Source organism: Dunckerocampus dactyliophorus, chromosome 13 (assembly GCF_027744805.1).
Source record: "Dunckerocampus dactyliophorus isolate RoL2022-P2 chromosome 13, RoL_Ddac_1.1, whole genome shotgun sequence".
NCBI classification, from domain to species: domain Eukaryota; kingdom Metazoa; phylum Chordata; class Actinopteri; order Syngnathiformes; family Syngnathidae; genus Dunckerocampus; species Dunckerocampus dactyliophorus.
In genome coordinates, this window is record NC_072831.1 from 514,268 (window position 1) to 535,130 (window position 20,863).

Genomic DNA, 20,863 nt, shown 5'->3' on the forward strand with positions numbered 1-20,863 from the left:
GCGTGCCTCTTGGCCTGCCGGTAACCGTCAGCTGCTTCAGGAGTCCCGCAAGCCATCCATGCTCGATAGGACTCCTTCTTCAGCCTGACGGCAGCCCCGACCTCTGGTGTCCACCATCGGGTTCGGGGCTTGCCGCCACGACTGGCACCGACCACCTTGCGGCCGCAGCTCCGATCGGCTGCCTCAGCAATGGAGGCACGGAATAGAGCCCATTCGGACTCAATATCCTCGTCCTCCCCCGGGATGCAGGAGAAGCTCTGCCGGAGGTGAGAGCTGAAGACTCGACGAACAGGAGACTCTGCCAAACGTTCCCAGCACACCCTCACTACACGTTTGGGTCTCCCGGGTCTGTCCGGCATCCTCCCCCGCCATCTAATCCAACTCATCACCAGGTGGTGACCAGTTGACAGCTCAGCCCCTCTCTTTACCCGTGTGTCCAAAACATGCGGACGCAGGTCTGATGATACGACTACAAAGTCGATCATAGACCTGCGGCCTAGGGTGTCCTGGTGCCATGTGCACTTATGGACATCCTTATGCTGGAACATGGTGTTTGTGATGGACAAACTGTGGTTCGCACAGAAGTCCAACAGCATCACACCGCACGGGTTCAGATCGGGGAGGCCGTTCCTCCCAATCACGCTCCTCCAGGTCACACTGTCATTGCCCACATGGGCGTTGAAGTCTCCCAGTAAAACGACAGAGTCACCAGTTGGGGTGCTCTCCAGCACCCCTCTGATGGACTCTAGGAAGGCTGGGTACTCTGAACTGCCGTTTGGCGCGTACGCACAAACGACAGTCAGGACCCTTTCCCCAACCCGAAGGCGTAGGGAAATGACCCTCTCGTTCACCGGGGATGACTCCAACACAGAGGCACCGAGCCGGGGGGCTATTAATAAGCCCACACCAACTCGCCGCCACTCCCCTGCAGCAACTCCAGAGTAGAACAAGGTCCAGCCCCTCTCGAGGAGTTTGGATCCAGAACCCAAACTGTGGGTCGAGGTGAGTCCGACTATATCTAGTCGGAATGTCTCAACCTCTCTCACAAGTTCGGGCTCCTTCCCCGCCAGAGAAGTGACGTTCCATGTCCCAAGAACCAGATTTGGCCGCCGAAGACCAGGTCGCCTAGGTGTCCGCCCTCGACCGCCACCCAAAACGCAATGCACCGGACCCTTATGCTTGCCCCCGCAGGTGGTGGGTCTACGGGGGGGAGATCCCGTGTGGCTTCTTCGGGCTGAGCCCGGCCGGGTCCCATGGGTGAAAGCCCGACCACCAGACGCTCGCCTGCGGTATCCCACTTCCGGTCGCACCTCGCCCGGAAGTGGTTCCTCGTGTGTTTATTCATGCGGGTCTTCTGAATCACTCTTGGTCTGGCCCGTCACCCAGGACCTGTTTGCCTTGGGAGACCCTACCAGGGCATATAGCCCCAGACAACATAGCTCCTAGGATCACTCGGGCACACAAACCCCTCCACCACGATAAGGTGGTGATTCAAGGAGGGGGTGATCATTTTCATTTCTATCATGGCATCATTTTGTTACTAATACATCACCCACTTATTATCAGGAAACATATTCAACATCATTTTTCCTCCAGTTTAGATCTGATGTGTTTTCCAAGTGTTCCTTTAATTTTTTTTAAGCAGTGTATATATATATATATATATGTATATACATACATATATATATATATACATATACACATATACTGTATATATATGCACATATATACAGTATATATACACATATATATACAGTATATACACATATACACATATATATATCCATATATATCCATCCATCCATTTTCTATACCGCTTCATCCTCATTAGGGTCGCGGGGGCATGCTGGAGCCTATCCCAGCTGACTTCGGGCGACAGGCGGGGTACACCCTGGACGGGTCGCCAGCCAATCGCAGGGCACATATAGACAAACAACCATTCACACTCACATTCATACCTATGGACAATTTAGAGTCGCCAATTAACCTCACCTGCATGTTTTTGGAATGTGGGAGGAAGCCGGAGTGCCCGGAGAAAACCCACGCGCACACGGGGAGAACATGCAAAAAATGCCCAAGGGAGAATCGAACCCAGGTTTTCCCAATCTCCAGGTTGTTCCTGTATTGGCCAGCGTGCTAACCACTAGACCACCGTGTGGCCCATCCATATATATATATACATACACATATACATACATATATATATATACACGCATATATATATATACATATATACATATACATACATATATACATATACATATATACATACATATATACATATACATGTGTTTATACTGTATATGTATATACATATATGTATATATATACAGTACATATATACACATACATATACATATATACATACATATACATCTACATACATACACATATATGTATATACATACACATATACAGTATATACATCCACACACACACACACACACACACACACACACATATATATATATATACAGTATATATATATATATATATATATATATATATACACACACACACACTCATGATCCAAATCTTAAGACCAGTTGAAAAATGTCTAGAATGATCATTTTGCACATTTGGATCTTAATGAGGTTTTAAGTAGAATTACAATATGCAAAACAAGAAGGGGCGGGGGTGAGACAACAAGCACTTGGAGCTTGTAATTTAAACAAAAAAAAAGATCACCTGATCAAAAGATTAAGACCGTCGCTCAAAAAATAACAAAAACTCTCCAAAGCAGAACCAAAAATGTTGTCAGTAGGACTCAGTAATGAGGAGCTCCACCGTTCTTGTTCATCACTTCCAAAATGGCTTTGGGCATGCTTGATGCCAGTGTTTCCAGGAGGCTAGTGGGAACATTGCTCCAAGTGGTGAAGATGGCTTCACCAAGGGCATCAACTGTCTGGAACTGATGGCCATTGTTAGAAACTTCCCTTGCCATCCATCCCAAATGTTCTCTATGGGATTGAAATCAGGATGGTCCAAAAGAGTGATGTTATTCTCCCTGAAGAAGTCCTTGGTCAAGCCAGCATTGTGAACTGCAGCGTTGTCCTGTTGAAGAACCCAGCTGGTACCACACACACGAGGGCCCTCAGTCATGAGGGATGCCCGCCCCAACATCTGCATCCGTTTGACGACCCCGCAGCACCTGAAGCTCCGGTGTTCCACTGAATGAAAAAGCACCCCGGACTATGATGGACCCCCCTCCACTGTGCCGGGTAGAAAACATTTTGCATATTGTAGCTCTACTTAAAACCTCATTAAGATCCAAATGTGCAAAATGATCATTCTAGCCATCTTTCAACTGGTCTTAAGATTTGGATCAGGAGTGTATGTACAGTAAGTTCTTCCAAGATATGAACAGTGGAATCCTTTCATTGTTCACTATGTGGTCCTCACTGGAGGCAAAGGTTAGGGCACCCCTGCTGTCGTATTCCAGTCACCTGACATGAGTTCCAGCATTTGATGGACTTCACCACCAACGTATTCACAGTTTTTCATTCTTCTTCTGAAAGGACTGCTGAGTTTTCTATTCTTTTTCATTGAGCAACTTTTTCAACTTGTCAATTTCCTTCTTTATTCCCATCATATTTTCACTCGGCAACCTCATTTTCCAAAAATGACAACATTATTTGTTGTTTTGTTGTTTGTCACAGTAATATTTAGGGTGTTTTATCTTTCATATTTCAGCTTTGTGCAACTAAAATGGTATCATTTATGTGATGTATCGATCCATCCTTGGGTTGCTAGTGTGCTATGGATATTACAATTATAAAGTATACATATACACTATAGATGGTGGCACAGAGGGCGGCACTGGCGTCGGTACCTTGTCCCCCGCCAGGACTTTGAAGGAGGACACGACCTGTTCGGCCGTGTCTGTGTCGGCCGTCTCGCGGGACATGAAGTCGATGAAGGCCTGGAAGGTGACGATGCCCATGCGGTTGGGGTCCACCACGCTCATGATGCGGGCAAACTCGCTCTCACCCTGCGTGCGACACAGAGGACACATTAGGAGTCTCCATGGACACGCCACCTACACGGCTCTGGAGGTCCTTCTAGCACGCAAATACAAGTCACATGACAGCATTTCAGTACATCTTGCAAGATCACAGCACATCGCAGTCAGCATCAAAGGTTGCTAGCATGACACGGATCATTCAAGAACCTGATAGGACACGACCCAAAGGTAGTTAGTTACTCACGCTAGGGCACACAATCAGTCCATGCTCAAAGACCAGATAGTACAGCTATTTAGACATTTCACCTGTCATCCGAGCAGGCTTAATTGGTTCAAGCTCTAAGACTAGATAGGACAGCGCTAGTCTTCAAAGATGTTTTGCCTGTCATTTGAGCAGGCATGGTCAGTTCATGCTCTAAGACTGGATAGGACAGCTCATTGGAAGACGTTTCGCCTGTCATTCGAGCAGGCATGGCATCGTCAGTTCATGCTCTAAGACTGAATAGGACAGCTGTTTAGAAGACATTTTGCCTGTCATCTGAGTAGGCTTAATAGGTTCAAGCCCTAAGACTGGATAGGACAGCTGTTTAGAAGACATTTCGCCTGTCATTTGAGCAGGCATGGTCAGTTCATGCTCTAAGACTGGATAGGACAGCTAGATAGGACTACAGTAGATAGGAGAGTTTCACCTCTCATCTGAGCAGGCTTAATTGGTTGATGTTCAAAGACGTGATAGGACAGCTGTAGTCTACCAAGTGTTGGCCACAGGTTGTTTGTGTTTAGGAGTATGAAAGACATGCGGTCCCACGGTCAGTGCACGAGTGCTGCCAGCTTTACCAGGTTGTAACCAATGGAGATAAGGCAGGACTTGAAGTCGTCGGCGTCCATCGCTCCTGTTCTCTTCTAGGAGGTCAGAGATGGACAGACGACACAGGAAGCCCCCGGGAGGGGGGTTGGAGGAGGAGGAGGATCCAAAGTGTAGAAAGTGGTAAAGTAGATGAAGAGAAGGAAGAAAAGAACAAAAGAGAACAGTTAAACGTCTGAGCCGGGGGGCGGGGCCACGACTATACCTGTGCGTCGTTGGCGATATCAAAGCCCAGGCTGATCAGGCAGGCCTTGAACTCCTCTGCCCCCAGCGTGCCCGAGTGGTCCTGGGGTGTGGGGGTGGTGTCGTGGGGCAGGGTGTAGGCATGCAGCAACACATCCAGCCATGTCAGTGATGGGGGGCGGGGTCCAATGACGACAGGTGAGTGGGTAAAATGGGGGGGGGTTTGCACCATGCATCGGGGAGGGTGGTGGTGAGGGGGTCATGCAGGAGACAAACAGAGAAGGAAGCATTAGGATCCACAAAGGTTGATTGGCCGCGCCGTCCTCAGCCGTTAATGGGCGCTCTGACAGTCGCTACGTATACGCACCATGCTACCACGCTACCATGCTACCATGCTACGTGTGATACTACTACACATAAAACTACGCAACATACTACTACACATGCTGAAGCTACACATGCTACTACAACGCATGGTACTACTACACATGGTACTACTACACATGCAACTACACACCATATTACGCATGCTACTACTACACATAATACTATACATGCTACTACTACATAATAGTACACATGCTACTACTACATAATACTACACATGATACTACTACACATGCAACTACACACCATATTGCGCATATTACTACTACACATGCTAATACACATATTACTACAACACATAATACTAGACATGCTACTATACATGGTACTACACATAATACTACACGTGATACTACACATGCTACTACACATGCTACTACACATAGTACTACACATACTAGATGGGCATGCAGTACACATACTACTACATGTAGTACTAGTAGTACTACTACATGCAGTACGTAGCAGCTGAGTAAAGACATGTGGTGTAGTGTGAAGGTGAAGGAGGGTATACTTCAGAGGAGGGTGTGGAGGTGTCCAAAGGTTGTCCTCCAGTGGGGGCCACGTAGTGAACGGTGGAAGGCTAAGAGGTGATGTAGTGTGTATTTCATGTCAGCTACTATTATTGTGTGTACTATTATTCATAGCAACGTCACCGTTTTAAATGTTGCACATTTTTCATAAACAACCTCAGGAAAGGAAACTTTCCTGAAACTTTCCTACTTTGTTTCTCGTAAGGTCACAACTGAAGAAAGCCTTTTTTTCTTGACTATTTCAACATTGTGCTGTGAAAGGATGTTATTTTTCCTCATAATGTGCCTCATTCACGAAAATCTTCTTAAAAGTCTTCTTAAGAAGTGTACTTAAGAAGGCGCGGGTTGGAAACTGCGCCGCATTCATGACACGTTCTTAAGTAGGGATAATCGTTCGCACCGGTGTTCTTAGGTTGATGAATGCCAACTGCGATGCCCGTGCATGTGAGCCCTAATTTGCATAGGTCACCGACTATTATTTCCTATATAAGGTAAAAAATGTGCCGTGCGCAACAGGCAGCTGGAGGCGGAGATGGCAACGCGCAAGGGCAAGACTGAGGAGCAGCTGGACAACAAACAGAAGAAAACGTTCAATTCTACTGAAATAGAGGTGCTTTTACAAGGAGTGAGCGAACACAAGACCACCTTATTTTCACGTGTATCCACCGGTCATCAGGCCATCCAAAAAGAGTCGGCATGGAGCACCATTGCAGGAAACATAAATGCCGTTTCCACAGAGAAACGCGCCACCGCAGAGGTTAAAAAGAAGTGTTTTGACTTAAAATAGACTAAAAAAAAAAGATTGGACTGCACCGGAGGGATCTGGAGGAAACAGGAGGTGGGCCATCAATCAGAAACCAAACCATTTCGGAAACTCTCGAAAATATTTACACAATCATGATGGAAAAATAAAGTCAAAATACATAGTTTGTGTGTGACAATGTATTTTTTCTGTGGTTACATTTGATTAGACGCTGCCTAATTAATACAGCAGCCCCGTGCTCTGGCTCAAGACGTGGCTGGGGGCGCATGTCGTTATCTGGGGGTGCTCCGTGCGCAATAGACACACCACGTTTCATTGCGATGTTATTCTGATGATCCTGCACACCTGCAAGAACAGAGAGGGAAGCCTGAAGCCTGAAGCAGGACATCAAATATTGGTGGCTTTCAGCAAATAAATCTAATGGTCCCTTTACATTCTCTCTCTGCGCAGCGCACGTCCAGCCAGCTACTTTTTTGTTGATGAATTGGGATTTGAATATATATTTATCGATGGAGTATATCTTAGTTATTTTGATGATAAATAATTGTTGGGATATTTTATTTGCACTACATTTTTTGGGATCAGGTTGCAAAATCCATCATGAGGGCGATTGCGCATTGAAAGTGCAAGCTTTGCTTGTGCGTAAAATTCCTCCTGAGCGTTCTTGGAATTTGTTCTTAGATCTAAGAACTGGGAGTTAAGAACACGTTTCATTAATGCCAAAAATCTTCGTAAGAAGGCTTTAAGAACAGATTTGTGCGTAAGAACGTTTCGTGAATGAGGCCCAATATTCTTATGATCATGACTATGATGTGAATATTTCCTGTGAAATGATCGTTTGTGATATTCATGACTTCATGCACGTGATAATACAAGTTTATCCCCAACCTGATCTTCCAAAACTGTCATTTTTATTTTCTTCTTTTTGTGTTTGCTTGTCATAAAAACATGTTGTCAGGTGCAGTACGTCTGCTCTATGCTACCAACATGATGTTATTCTTATTAACACTTTATTCTTACAAAATGGAGACTTTTGGTGTAGTTAGAATCCAACCTTTGTCTCTTCATAGTTTGACTTTATTCACGTAAAATCACTTTTCTTTTTTGTTTTTTTTCTTTGTTTTCTTGTAAAATGATTTTCGATGGGCCAATAAAGAACCAGCTGTATGCCGCCTGTGGCCCCCGGGAAGCAACTTTGGACACCCGTGCTTCAGAGTAGCCGGTGTACAACTGGTACAGCAATGTAGAAGTGGTGTCCGGTACTGTGTAAATATGGACCGATACTGTGTAAATATGGAAAATAGAGACCATTGCGTCTCAAGTGTTACGGTCTGGGGATGCACGAGTGCTGTCTGCACCAGGGGAGCTAAACGTCGCACTTTTCTAGTCCTCCGGTTACAAAATGGTGTCAGTTGTACACCGGCTACTCTGAAGTGTACTTGCAATGGTACTGTGGTACTGTCACCTGACAAACAAAAGTAAACGTTGTGATTGACAACATTGCTGCTAGTTGGGTGAGTAGTGGCTTACTGACCCTGTCAAAGTGGTTGAAGGAGGCCCGGAACTCGTTGAGCTGCTCCTGGCTGATGCCCTTGGCATCCCGTGTCAGGATCTGGTTCTCGATTTCGTTGATGGTGCGGGCGATGGTGGTGAGCAGCTGCTCCCAGCCCACTCGGATGTGCTGCAGGGCACACCCGCACCTCTTAATCACACTTCTTTTTGGATAAAGTGGCGTGTATACCACTACTACAAAGTTCATGGTGTGGAAAATGTACTGTATACCGTTATTACAAGCTGGTGTGTACCTCCATGGTATATTAGAAAGAAGGTGGTGTGTACCTCCATGGTGTATTAGAAAGAAGCTGGTGTGTACCTCCATGGTGTATTAGAAAGAAGGTGGTGTGTACCTCCATGGTGTATTAGAAAGAAGGTGGTGTGTACCTCCATGGTGTATTAGAAAGAAGCTGGTGTGTACCTCCATGGTGTATTAGAAGCTGGTGTGTACCTCCATGGTGTATTAGAAAGAAGCTGGTGTGTACCTCTATGGTGTATTAGAAAGAAGGTGGTGTGTACCTCCATGGTGTATTAGAAAGAAGCTGGTGTGTACCTCCATGGTGTATTAGAAAGAAGGTGGTGTGTACCTCCATGGTGTATTAGAAAGAAGCTGGTGTGTACCTCCATGGTGTATTAGAAAGAAGCTGGTGTGTACCTCCATGGTGTATTAGAGGCTGGTGTGTACCTCCATGGTATATTTGAAAGAAGGTGGTGTGTACCTCCATGGTGTATTAGAAAGAAGCTGGTGTGTACCTCCATGGTGTATTAGAAGCTGGTGTGTACCTCCATGGTGTATTAGAAAGTGGTGTGTACCTCCATGGTGTATTAGAAAGAAGCTGGTGTGTACCTCCATGGTGTATTAGAAGCTGGTGTGTACCTCCATGGTGTAGTTGGTGTGCTGGTTGTCAAAGATGAGCGCGGCCTGGATGAGCTGGTGGTCTCCCTCCAGCTGGTCGATCTTTGGCTTGTAGTTGATGATGCTCTTCTCGTACTGGCGCAGGTGTGTCAGCTGGTCCTCCAAGGTGCCATGCATCTCCATGGAGATGTAACCAATTTCCTGCTCGAGAGGAAGGACGTTGCACGGGAGGGGGAAAAACACACAGCCAATTTAGCAAGGAGGTGGTTTCTCTTGGTACTTACCGACATCTTGTTCTGGATCCAGGGCCCGATGATGTTGGCCTGGTTGGCGAACTGCCGGCGGAGACGTTCGTTGTTCTGCTGCCGGGCGTGTTCTTCTATGAGGGCCTGGTCCCGCTGCGGAACCAGCTGTCGGACCTGCGGGTGCACAGAAGACGTCAGACAAGAATACGGAGGACTCCGAGTCTCCTCCAGTTAGCTAAATACATGTGTGACGGTAATGTCAGCATTTGTGGTCATCTTTTCAAATATGAAAATGTTTTGTGGACCTTGTCCCATTTGCCGTTGATCTCCTGGGGGTTGATGGTGGTGTAGGGGTTGGTGCCGGCCATGTTGACGTGGTAGGTCTGCACAATCTTGGCAATCTCGTTGTGGATGCCCAGGATGGCCTGGCGCTCCTTGTCCGCCTCGGGCAGGGTGGCCTTGAACTGCTCGTGAGCCGTACTTAGTCCCTGAGACCCGCAGAGACCAGCGTTTGACAGACAGATCGCAAAGGTATTTTGACAGCTGGACTGACCTGGATCTCTTCAATGGTGTGGACTATGAAGGAGTCCTGCAGGTCCTCCATGGCGCCCTCCATCCAGTTGTTGAATGGTGCCGCCCTTTTGGCAAACTCCAGGTACAACTGGTCGATGGTTTCCAGCAACTTCTCTGTTCGCTGGAAGACAGTAAAGATCTTTTTCAGGAATCTTTGCTCTGGTGCACGTGCTCCTCGGGTTCTGGTGTTTCATGGTTGCAAAAACGCCATTTTGTCCAAATGTAGTTAGAGCAAGCATGGCGGATGAATACATACAGCTTGCTGGACGTGCTCCTATGAAAGTACTGATAAGCTTGTACCTCCAGAGAGTCGCTGCGTTTCTTGGTCAGCGCCCCCAGAGAGTCCCACTGCTCGCAAATCCGCTGGCAGCGAGCGTTGACACTCGGCGAGTCGTAGTAATCCAGCTCACTGCAGCACAGAAGACACGCGTGATAGCAGTGTGAGCGTCAATATGTTTTCCTGGTTGTTTTTTCTCACACCAGCTTACTTCAGCTCCTGCGAGATGGCCATGATCTGCTCTACGCGGTCCTGGTGGGCAGCCAGGTCGCTCTCAAAGGCCTCGTGCTTCTTCAGCAGGGCCTTGATCTGGGACAGCGACGCTGTTTCAAAGTCCTTACGTTGTAGCATGTCCTCCTGGCCTGCAGGGGGGAGACCACAGCAGACTCATTCAATCTTTTTCAATCCCCATTCAGCATTCACCACCCACAAAACTTTCACTGAAAACACATTTCATTCACCGTAAGTCACTCAGAATTCATAATCAGGTGGAATGTACATAATAGCTGACACCAGCAGTGTCCTCACATTGTCCTCCAGCGAGGGCCACGTAGTGACGCATGAAAGGATGCAACTTGGCCACTTTGATTTTTTTATGAAGGTATGCTAAGAAGTGGTATATACTGTCTTTCAGTGCATCTTAGCTTTGTCATATAGATAATTGTTCATATCAACTTCACTCTTTTCTGTTGCTTTAGTTTTTTATTTTTCAAATATTTCAACTTTCTTCTTAAACAATATTCTTACATTTTCTTCCATGACTTTATTCCCATAATATGATGACTTTATTCCCGTAATATTATGACTTTATTCCCGTAATATGATGACTTTATTCCCGTAATATTATGACTTTATTCCCATAATATTATGACTTTATTCCCGTAATATTATGACTTTATTCCCATAGTATTATGACTTTATTCCCGTAATATTATGACTTTATTCCCGTAATATTATGACTTTATTCCCACAGTATTATGACTTTATTCCATAATATAGTATGACTTTATTCCCATAGTATTTGTTACGATGGTGTTTGTCACTCTGCTGCCGCCTGCTGTGTATTTGCCAGATTGTACTCCTTGCTACCTGTACCACTTCGTCCGGCTCCTTCCCTGTTCACCGCTTTCTGGCTCACCCTTGTACCCTCTGCGCAGAACTATTTCCTGCTACACTAGTTGTTGCTCCAGCTCAGGTTTGCCTGTAGTATTTCTCAGTTGTATTCTAGTTATTTCCTGTCAGCCTTCTGCTGACAGCGTTTTGTCTTTCTACTTTTGGTTTGTGACTTTTGCTTGTGTTGTACTTTACCCCGCTTGGGACACTTTGTGTTATTAAATACCTTTTGTATCTATTTTTTGGTCTGCTTCCCTGCGTTGGGATCCGCCCCTTTTACAAGTGGCTTCTCCCACTTGTGACAGAACAATCTGGCCACAATGGAGCCCGCAAGATTGGACCACTTCCGCAGCGCCCTGTCTCATCAAGGCCAGCTGGTCAGCGACCATGATAAGAAGCTGCATGATCTTACGGACACTGTTTCCGCACCCACGCTGGCGGTCGAAAGTATGGACCAACGTTCAGCGAGGGTATGTGCACATCTGCTGCAGGAGGACGAGGCAGCCACAGCTGCAGCATTACCTCCACTCCTGTCTCATTATCGACACTGATTACTAATTCAGGACAGGAACCTACTATTCTGCACCCTCCTCGTTTTTCGGGTGAGTCACAGGCCTGTGAACAATTTTTGCACCAATGCTCGCTGGTGTTCGATCAGCAGCCAACTACTTACGGCTCGGACCCAGCGCGTATAGCCTTTATTATGAGCTTACTTACCGGCAGAGCAGATACATGGGCTATGGCCATTGGCAAGTCAGTTCCTGCCACGCGCACTTCTATGCAGACATTTCTGGCAGAAATGAGAAGAGTCTTTCATCACCCGGTTCATGGTAGAGAGGCCGGGGGTCGGCTACTAGAACTGAAACAGAGGAGACGCACGGTGGCGGATTTCGCTATTGACTTCCGTGTCATGGCTGTCGAGAGCGGCTACACCGATACTGCCATTCTTCGGGACATTTTTCGTAAGGCTCTTAATCCTCGCATAAAGGATGAATTAGTGGCTAAAGACTATTCTGTGTCATTGGATGAACTCATAGTTTTAGCTATAAGATTGGACAATCGCATCAGGGACCAAGCAAAGGAGCACGCAGAAGAGAGAAGGATCGATACCCGTTCGTCCACTCCGCGACTCGTATCAACCCCGCCGATGGAGAGGAGACCCGCCTTGTGCCTGCCGATGGAGACCAACTCAACACCCACGGAAACCCCAATGCAGATGGGAGATCGCCGTCTCACGCAAGCAGAGAGGACCCGCCGCCGCAAGATGGAATTATGCCTGTACTGCGGTGATCCGGATCACCGGCTCCAACGATGCCCTGCTAGACCTGGACAGAGACGGGGATCGACCTCGGGATCGGCCGAAGGTCCCACATCAGTATCAGGGATCGATCCATCCAAGGTCGGGGATCGCCCTGCGTTCATGGACTGTGAGTATAAGACCAATGCCACTCCTTTTCAGTCTTGCGCACCCCCATACAGACTACAGGTCCATCGAACTATCATGGGAGGGGGGAATAATATTCAAGTTACTGTACTCATTGACTCTGGTTCTGATGATTGTTTTTTGGACCCTAATTTTGCTAAGACTTGCAATCTTAAGTTAGTTGAACTACCCTCCCCTAAGGAGGTACTATCCTTGGATGGGCATCTCTTGGCGGCTGTGTCTCTCCAGACCGAACCTTTGTCACTCCGGTTGTCGGGTAATAATTTTGAGAGTATCCGGTTCTATTTAATTCCGTCTCGTTCCGCCCCGGTTGTTCTTGGTCTCACGTGGCTAAAATTACACAACCCTTCAATTGATTGGAACAGGATGCGTATAAATAACTGGAGTCCCTTTTGTCACGCTAATTGTTTGGGCTCTGCTGTCACTGAAACGCCCATTACCCACGTTGTCGAGGAGAGGATTGAGTTATCTGGGGTACCCGAGACCTATCATGACCTGAAGCAGGTTTTTAGTAAGGACAGCGCTCAAACTCTGCACCCGCATCGTCCTTACGACTGTGCTATTGAGCTGTTACCAGACGCTAGCTTGCCCAATGCCAAATTATATAACGTTTCGGCCCCTGAACTACAAGCCCTCAAAGACTATATTTCCTCCTCTCTTGCTTCTGGATTTATCCGCCCGTCCTCTTCCCCGTTAGGGGCAGGATTCTTCTTTGTCGCCAAGAAGGATAAATCACTTAGGCCTTGCATCGACTATAGGGGGCTCAACAGTATCACTCTCTGCAACCGGTATTCTCTCCCACTTATGGACTCCGCCTTCTCCGCTTTGCATTCGGCTCAAATATTCTCCAAATTAGATCTACGGAACGCATATCACATGGTACGCATAAAGAGAGGAGACGAGTGGAAGACAGCCTTCAATACACCTATGGGGCACTTTGAATCTTTGGTGATGCCATTCGGACTTACTAACGCCCCGGCGGTTTTTCAAAACCTAATTAACGATGTGCTAAGAGACATGATCAATCGTATTTGCTTTGTCTATCTGGATGACATTCTCATTTTTTCTAGGAACCCACAGGAACATACCCGTCACGTCCGGCTTGTCCTCCAGCGACTTCTAGAGAACCGGTTATATGTCAAGGCAGAGAAATGCGAATTTCACACCACCTCCGTGTCCTTCCTGGGGTATATTGTGGAGAAGGGTCAGATAAGTGCCGATCCCGCTAAGATCCAGGCGGCGGTCGAATGGCCGACTCCTACAACAAGGAAGCATTTGCAGAGGTTTTGCAAATTTTTACAGACGATTTATTCGTAACTTTAGCAGCAAAATCGAACCTCTGACCATGCTTACATCTTCCAAAATACCATTTGTATGGAACCCCAAGGCTGAGGAGGCGTTTACACAACTTAAGAGATTTTTTACTACCGCACCTGTGTTAATTCACCCTAATCCTGCCTTACAGTTCCTTGTTGAGGTCGACGCATCGGATACGGGAGTGGGAGCCGTCCTGTCGCAGCGGTCCCCAGTCGACCAAAAGCTCCACCCGTGTGCATTCTTCTCGCGTCGCCTCACGAAAGCAGAGGGTAATTATGATGTGGGAAATAGAGATCTGCTGGCCATTGTTCTCGCGCTGCGGGAGTGGCATCATTGGTTGGAGGGCGCAGCTCTTCCATTCATGGTCATCACCGATCACAAGAACCTTGCATACATCAGAACTGCTCAAAGACTCAATGCCCGTCAAGGTGGGTGGTCCCCTTTTCTCACCAGATTCGACTTCTCCATTACCTACAGACCCGGTTCGCGCAATATTAAGCCCGACGCGCTGTCCAGGATCGTTGGTACCACGGAGGAGGAGGCTGCACCAGAGACTATAATACCTGTGGCTCGGGTGTTGGGGGCAGTCCAGTGGGAGGTGGAGAAAAGGGTTTCGGAGGCTGCCAGCGGCACGGAACGGCCTCACGACTGTCCACTGGGAAGACTATTCGTTCCCCAGGATCTGAGGTCGGATGTCATACAGTGGGGGCACTCGTCTAAGATGGCATGCCATCCTGGGGTCAGTCGCACACAAGCCGCGGTGGCGCAGAGGTCCTGGTGGCCATCCATGACGACGGACATAAAGGGATTCGTCGCAGCCTGCTCTGTCTGCGCCAGAAGCAAGACTCTTCACCGTGCTCCTGCTGGACTACTTCAGCCATTACCCATCCAATCCCGCCCTTGGTCCCACATCGGCCTGACTTTGTTACTGGACTAACTGCCTCCCGAGGCAAGACCGTCGTTTTGAGCATAGTAGACCGTTTCTCTAAGATGGTTCGCTTCATCGCCCTGCCGGGTCTGCCTTCGGCTCTCGAAACAGCACACCTATTGGTGAGACATGTATTTTGTCTTCATGGCATACCACTTGACATTGTCTCCGACAGGGGTCTCCAATTCACGTCCCGAGTGTGGAAGGCCTTTTGCAGGACCTTGGGAGCATCTGTCAGCCTATCCTCGGGACATCACCCTCAGACAAACAGCCAGACAGAGCGGGCCAACCAGGACCTTGGAGCGGCGTTACGATGTGTTTGCCACCAGCACCCAGCATCATGGTCCTCCCACCTCCCCTGGGTTGAATATGCCCACAACACCCCCATAAGCTCAGCCACAGGTATGTCACCGTTTAAAGTTGCTTACAGTTACCAGCCTCCGCTATTCCCTGCACAGGAGTCGGATGTTGCAGTTCCATCCATTCAAGCGCACTTGCGTCGCGCCCGAAGAGTCTGGCGGGAGACTATAGCGGCACTCAAACGGACAGCCGCACGCAACCAACACCTGGCAGATCGCCATAGGGTTCCGGCACCGGACGACCAGGTGGGCCAGGAGGTTTGGCTATTGGCCAAGGATTTGCCACTAGCAGGAACCAGCAGGAAACTAGCTCCAAGGTTTGTGGGACCTTTTCCTATTGACGCCATCATCAGCCCCTCCTCCGTCAAGCTCAAGCTCTCATCATCTCTCAAGGTACATCCAGTGTTTCACATCTCCTGCATTAAACCAGTTTCCTCCAGCCAGCTGTGCCCGCCGGCCGAGGCGCCGCCCCTGCCACGTATGATCGATGGCCAGCCAGCTTACACTGTGAAGGCTCTTTTGGACTCCCGTAAGAGGGGTAGAGGGTTCCAATACTAGGTCGACTGGGAGGGATACGGTCCGGAGGAACGTTCCTGGGTCTCTCGCTCCTGTATCCTCGACCCCTCACTCACTAGCGACTTCCACCGTCTCCACCCTAGCAAACCAAGTAGGCCGTCAGGTGACGCCTTATAGGAGGGGGGAATACTGTTACGATGGTGTTTGTCGCTCTGCTACCGCCTGCTCTGTATTTGCTCTCTGTGCAGCTTCAGCCGGTGTAGGTGGAGTCCCCAGCACACACCTGCAGGCAATCTCATCAGGCACCCTTCTTATACTCAGCAGCAACTTGAGACCAGTGCCAGATTTTACTCGTTGCTACCTGTACCGCTTCGTCCGGCTCCTACCTGTTCCCCGCTTTCTGGCTCACCCTTGTACCCTCTGCTCAGAACTATTTCCTGCTACACTAGCTGTTGTTCCAGCTCAGGTTTGCCTGTAGTATTTCTCAGTTGTATTCTAGTTATTTCCTGTCAGGCTTCTGCTGGCAGCGTTCTGTGTTTCTACTTTTGGGTTGTGACTTTTGCTTGTGTTGTACTTTACCCCGCTTGGGACACTTTGTGTTATTAAATACCTTTTGTATCTATTTTTTGGTCTGCTTCCCTGCGTTGGGATCCGCCCCTTTTACAAGTGGCTTCTCCCACTTGTCACAATATTATGACTTTATTCCCGTAATATTATGAGTTTATTCCCATAGTATTATGACTTTATTCCCGTAATACTATGACTTTATTCCCGTAATATTATGACTTTATTCCCATAGTATTATGACTTTATTCCCGTAATATGGTGACTTTATTCCTGTAATATTATGACATTATTCCCATAGTATTATGACTTTATTCCTGTAGTATTCCTCACATTTCCCCACCATAATTGAGTTAAAAACGACATCTTCATTTAGCGTAGTTTCTCAACTATTTAGTCCATGTGACTAAAAAGACGTAATGTTTCCAATTCATTCTCAAATTGTGGCTTTCTTTCTGTATTTTTTGCTTGAGCTTTTTCAAGCATCCTAAATGTTTTCATGTTCCCTACCTTCTGTCCAGCACTCGTGGATGGTCGCTTTCTGGCAGAACTTCTCAGCGAGGTGGTCCAGTCTCTCCAGCCTGCGGATCTCGTTGAGGAGCCACTCCTCGTAGCCTTTCTCCGCCCCCTCCAGGTTGGCCCAAGCGTTGTTGATGTCCTGCGGGAGACCGAGTCAGTCAGGAGGTTCGGCTTCTTCTCGCTTCTTCTGGCAGATGAAGAAAAGCCCCCCACCAACACCATCTGGCCCTCGGAGGGCATGAAGGCGGGCCTGTTGCTGAGCCTCAGCTTGGTCTGCAGCGTGTTGAAGTTGATCTCCAGCTGGCACTTCTCCTGCACTTTGGGCGGCTTGTGGAGGCGGCGGTAGTCACGGAAGTCCTCCAGCTTCTGTTGCATGGCCTGCATGGTGTTCTCTGGCCTGCGGTTCTCCAGCCACGGGATGGTGCGGTGGATCCACTCCAGCAGCTGTGGGGGCGTTCAAAGGAAGGACGATGGTGGAGAGACAGGAGGGGGAGAAATAAACACTGACTACCATGTGATTATCATCTATCTATTATCTATCTATTATCTATTGTTATATATCTATTATTTATCTATTGTTATATATCTATTATCTATCTATTGTTATCTATCTATTGTCATGTATCTATTGTTATCTATCTATTGTTATATATCTAGTATCTATCTATTGTTATCCATCTATTGTCATCTATCTATTGTGTATCTATGGTGTGTCTCTCCTTTCTACTCCTCTTCCACCAAACTTCTTCCATGAGGGCCAAATGACTGTTTTTGTTGTTCATATACTTTAAAAAACGCATCCAGTGACTTCATTCCAACCAATGATAACAAGAATACGAAATGATGTCAAAAGAGGCAGCCCCCCAGGACCAGAAAAGGACAGAGGAAGTGAGCTCACATCGCTGGCCAGCTTCTCGTAGTCCTCCATCAGCTGCTCGTTCTCCTGATTGACGGCCAGAACCTTGCAGATCCTGTTGGCCGCCGTTTCCGCCTGCGTGAGTGAGGGGCGGAGTCAGCCATCATCATGGATTTCATCCAATCGTAGGCATCCGTGCAGGAAACCCACGCAGGAAATAGCAAGAAAGAAGCTCAGTGCAGACGTGTTGTCTTTTATCAAATGTCCTTTTTGCTCTACGTCGTCTTCTCATGGTCTCTCAGAGCGGACGAGGAAACGAAGCAAGCGCAACTCTCCAATAAAACCTTGCGGTCCGATTTGCAACGTGTCTCCATCACAGGAGCATAACAATAAAAACCAGGGAAATGCACATGGGCACGCCACCTGTTGGCAAACTATTTAAAATGACCATGTAGGCAGGAGGAAATTACAGCAAATGCTAACACGCTAACAGTGGGCATGCTAGCACCTAGCAAGACAGCAGTCAGTCCTGAAAGGGCGTAGAGGCTTACATTATGCCATGTGTGTATTAGCATTCAGACATGAGTGACTTTTTTTCTCTTCCTATTTTGACTTCATACACACATGGCATAATGTAAGCGTTCTAACAGTTAGCATTTCTGCTATTTTACTCATGTCTGAATGCTAATACACACATGGCATGATGTAGGGACACTATAGAACTACCTTGTCACTTTCAGGACTGACTGCTATCTTGCTAGGTGCTAGCATGCTAACTGTTAGCATGTTAGCATTTCTGCTCCATGCTACCTGTCAGTCAGCTACAGATGTGGCAGCTAAGGGTTTGATCAGGTGTTTTTTCTTCAGCAAATATGCTACGCTAGTGCGATGTTGACATGTAATGTTAGCACGTGGGTTAAACATCAGCACAGATAAAGAGCGGCCGTCCCTGCTGGTGTGTTTGTTGGGTGGTACGTTCAGTCGCTCACCTTCTGCTTGCCTGAGAAGGCGTGGTAGTAACACGACACATAAGTCATGACGGCCTTCTCGTCTGGCCTCAAGGTGCTAATGATATCTGCTCACAGGCCGCAGCAACGAGAGGAGAAAAAGCCCACCAGAGGAGAGAGAAAGGCACAAAAACAAGACAAGAGTAAAAGTGTGCAGAGACAAAAGAGGCCAGCAGGGGGCAGAAGGGTCTCCAGTCTGTCTGTGGGTTTGTCAGCAGGGGATGCTCAGCACCAATGTTTCCTTCCTAAACACCTCCAGACTGGTCAGAGGAGCTGGAGCCTATCCCAGCACACCCACATCACAAACTGATTGTCTGTCAATCACACTCAAAGGGAACTGATGTGACGCTAAAAGGATGCTTGGAGATGACGTCATCCTTTTACGTTTACAACAATCACACCGAGACAAAATGGCAGGACTGCCAGGAAACCTGCTCAACACCTTCTAAATACGCTTTTTAACATGATTAGAGCCCTCAAACATGAAATAACACCCCTATAGTCCCTTTACACTCCTATTACCCAATATAGTAGACATAATAAGATAAAATAAGACATAGAAAACCTGTTTACCACCTTCTAAATACACTTTTTAACATGATTAGAGCCCTCTAGACATGAAGAGGTTGTCATCAGTCTGGATCAATAATCAATATTCGTGAATACTCATCAATACTCATGAATACTCATCAATAATGATGAGTATTCATCCTGGAGGCTAACGGGGTGTGAATTTGAGGAGCCCCCCAGGAGAGCAAACGGGCAGACAGACTTGGAGGCGGGACACAACAACGTGTTCCCATCATGCATTTTGGTGGCGACCACATGCTGACAGTCAGAGCCCCACCCCTGCAGAGAGAAAGGGGCGTGGTTAGGAGAACACCTGAGGGAGAAGAGACAAGGAGGGAGGAAGGAAGGAGGGAGGAGACGCTGCATCCAGGATACCTTCTGGGCGCCAGAGAAGGCGTGGTAGAAGCTAGACACGTAGGTCATGATGGCCTTCTCGTCCGGACGGGCGGTGCCCACAATGTCTGGGGGGAGAGAGAGGAGGTGGGGAAGGGGGGAGGGATTGGACCGTGACAGCAAAACACTCATCAAACAGGAAGTGGCTTCTGGATGTCCTTGACAGGGAGGACTGGATCACCCTTTCATAATAATAGCGTGAGAAACCTCTCATCCATGAATCTAGCAGCACCGCTACTCCAACATCGGTTGTGTTGCTGCGATGTACTTGTAAATGAGGCATCACATGGCACACCTCTACACTTTGTCATGCACTCCACATCATGATTTGGACATGTAGGCGATAGCAGCCCAGCCAAATCAAGCTACGCACACACCGGCGGACCATTCCAGCCAATCCCACGCCTGAAGAAAGTCACTTGACGAAAAGGCACCCCACAGTGTCAGAAAGTGGCGTTAGCACGCACACGCACGCACACACACGTTATTTATGCACGAAATGACAGTAAAATACAACGACACTAAATTGACACACGTCAGACAAAAGTACCATGCTATGCTATGCTAACCTGGATGATATCTACAGTATATACACTGCTATGCCATGCTATGCTAACCTGGATGTTCCACTATATGGAATATAGAAGCATGCAAGCATCTAGAGTACAAAGTGTGCCGTATGTGAGGAATTAGATGAATGAGCGTCTCATCCTGCCAGTAAAAAGAGTCTGTGTTGGTGCGTTAGCATGCTTTGCAGACAGATGCTCACCTTCTGCATCCAACATCTTGGGGATGTCCAGGTACTTCTCGGCCACGTCGAAGGCCGTGTTGAGGTTGGTCATGGGGTCGTCCTGGCACACAGGGTCACGTGAGACAGCTGTGGTGTGTTTCCATCGAGCACGAGCCGAGGAGACGTACAGTACCTTGCGTAGTTTTGCGTAGTCGATGAGCTCCGGGCGGTGGCGATGAATGAGCGCACAGAAACCCAAACCATCTTTCCAGCTGAACACCAACGAGCAGAAGAAAGGACACACCGTGTTAGCAAGGAAGACATTTCAAAATAGTTCTAAACAAAAC

At 47.7% G+C, this 20,863-nt stretch overlaps 1 protein-coding gene across 7 annotated transcripts in view; it reads right to left on the minus strand.

The window, feature by feature from the left end:
• actn1 (actinin, alpha 1) overlaps positions 1-20,863 on the minus strand; it is a 45,174-nt gene that overhangs the window by 4,075 nt on the left and 20,236 nt on the right. For 3 of the 7 annotated variants that reach the window (XM_054796069.1, XM_054796068.1, XM_054796063.1), the window contains 16 exons: positions 20,710-20,788; positions 20,556-20,637; positions 19,769-19,854; positions 17,859-17,951; positions 17,174-17,404; positions 16,952-17,099; positions 10,412-10,562; positions 10,224-10,332; positions 9,904-10,044; positions 9,656-9,838; positions 9,390-9,524; positions 9,127-9,306; positions 8,230-8,376; positions 5,035-5,115; positions 4,802-4,867; positions 3,833-3,991 (listed from right to left, as the gene is read on the minus strand). In XM_054796069.1, coding sequence (XP_054652044.1) covers positions 3,833-3,991; positions 4,802-4,867; positions 5,035-5,115; positions 8,230-8,376; positions 9,127-9,306; positions 9,390-9,524; positions 9,656-9,838; positions 9,904-10,044; positions 10,224-10,332; positions 10,412-10,562; positions 16,952-17,099; positions 17,174-17,404; positions 17,859-17,951; positions 19,769-19,854; positions 20,556-20,637; positions 20,710-20,788 — 2,071 coding nt within the window. Of the gene's footprint in view, positions 1-3,832; positions 3,992-4,801; positions 4,868-5,034; positions 5,116-8,229; positions 8,377-9,126; positions 9,307-9,389; positions 9,525-9,655; positions 9,839-9,903; positions 10,045-10,223; positions 10,333-10,411; positions 10,563-16,951; positions 17,100-17,173; positions 17,405-17,858; positions 17,952-18,805; positions 18,892-19,768; positions 19,855-20,555; positions 20,638-20,709; positions 20,789-20,863 lie in introns of all 7 variants that reach the window. The other 4 variants (XM_054796064.1, XM_054796067.1, XM_054796066.1 and 1 more) reach the window with 4 other exon arrangements.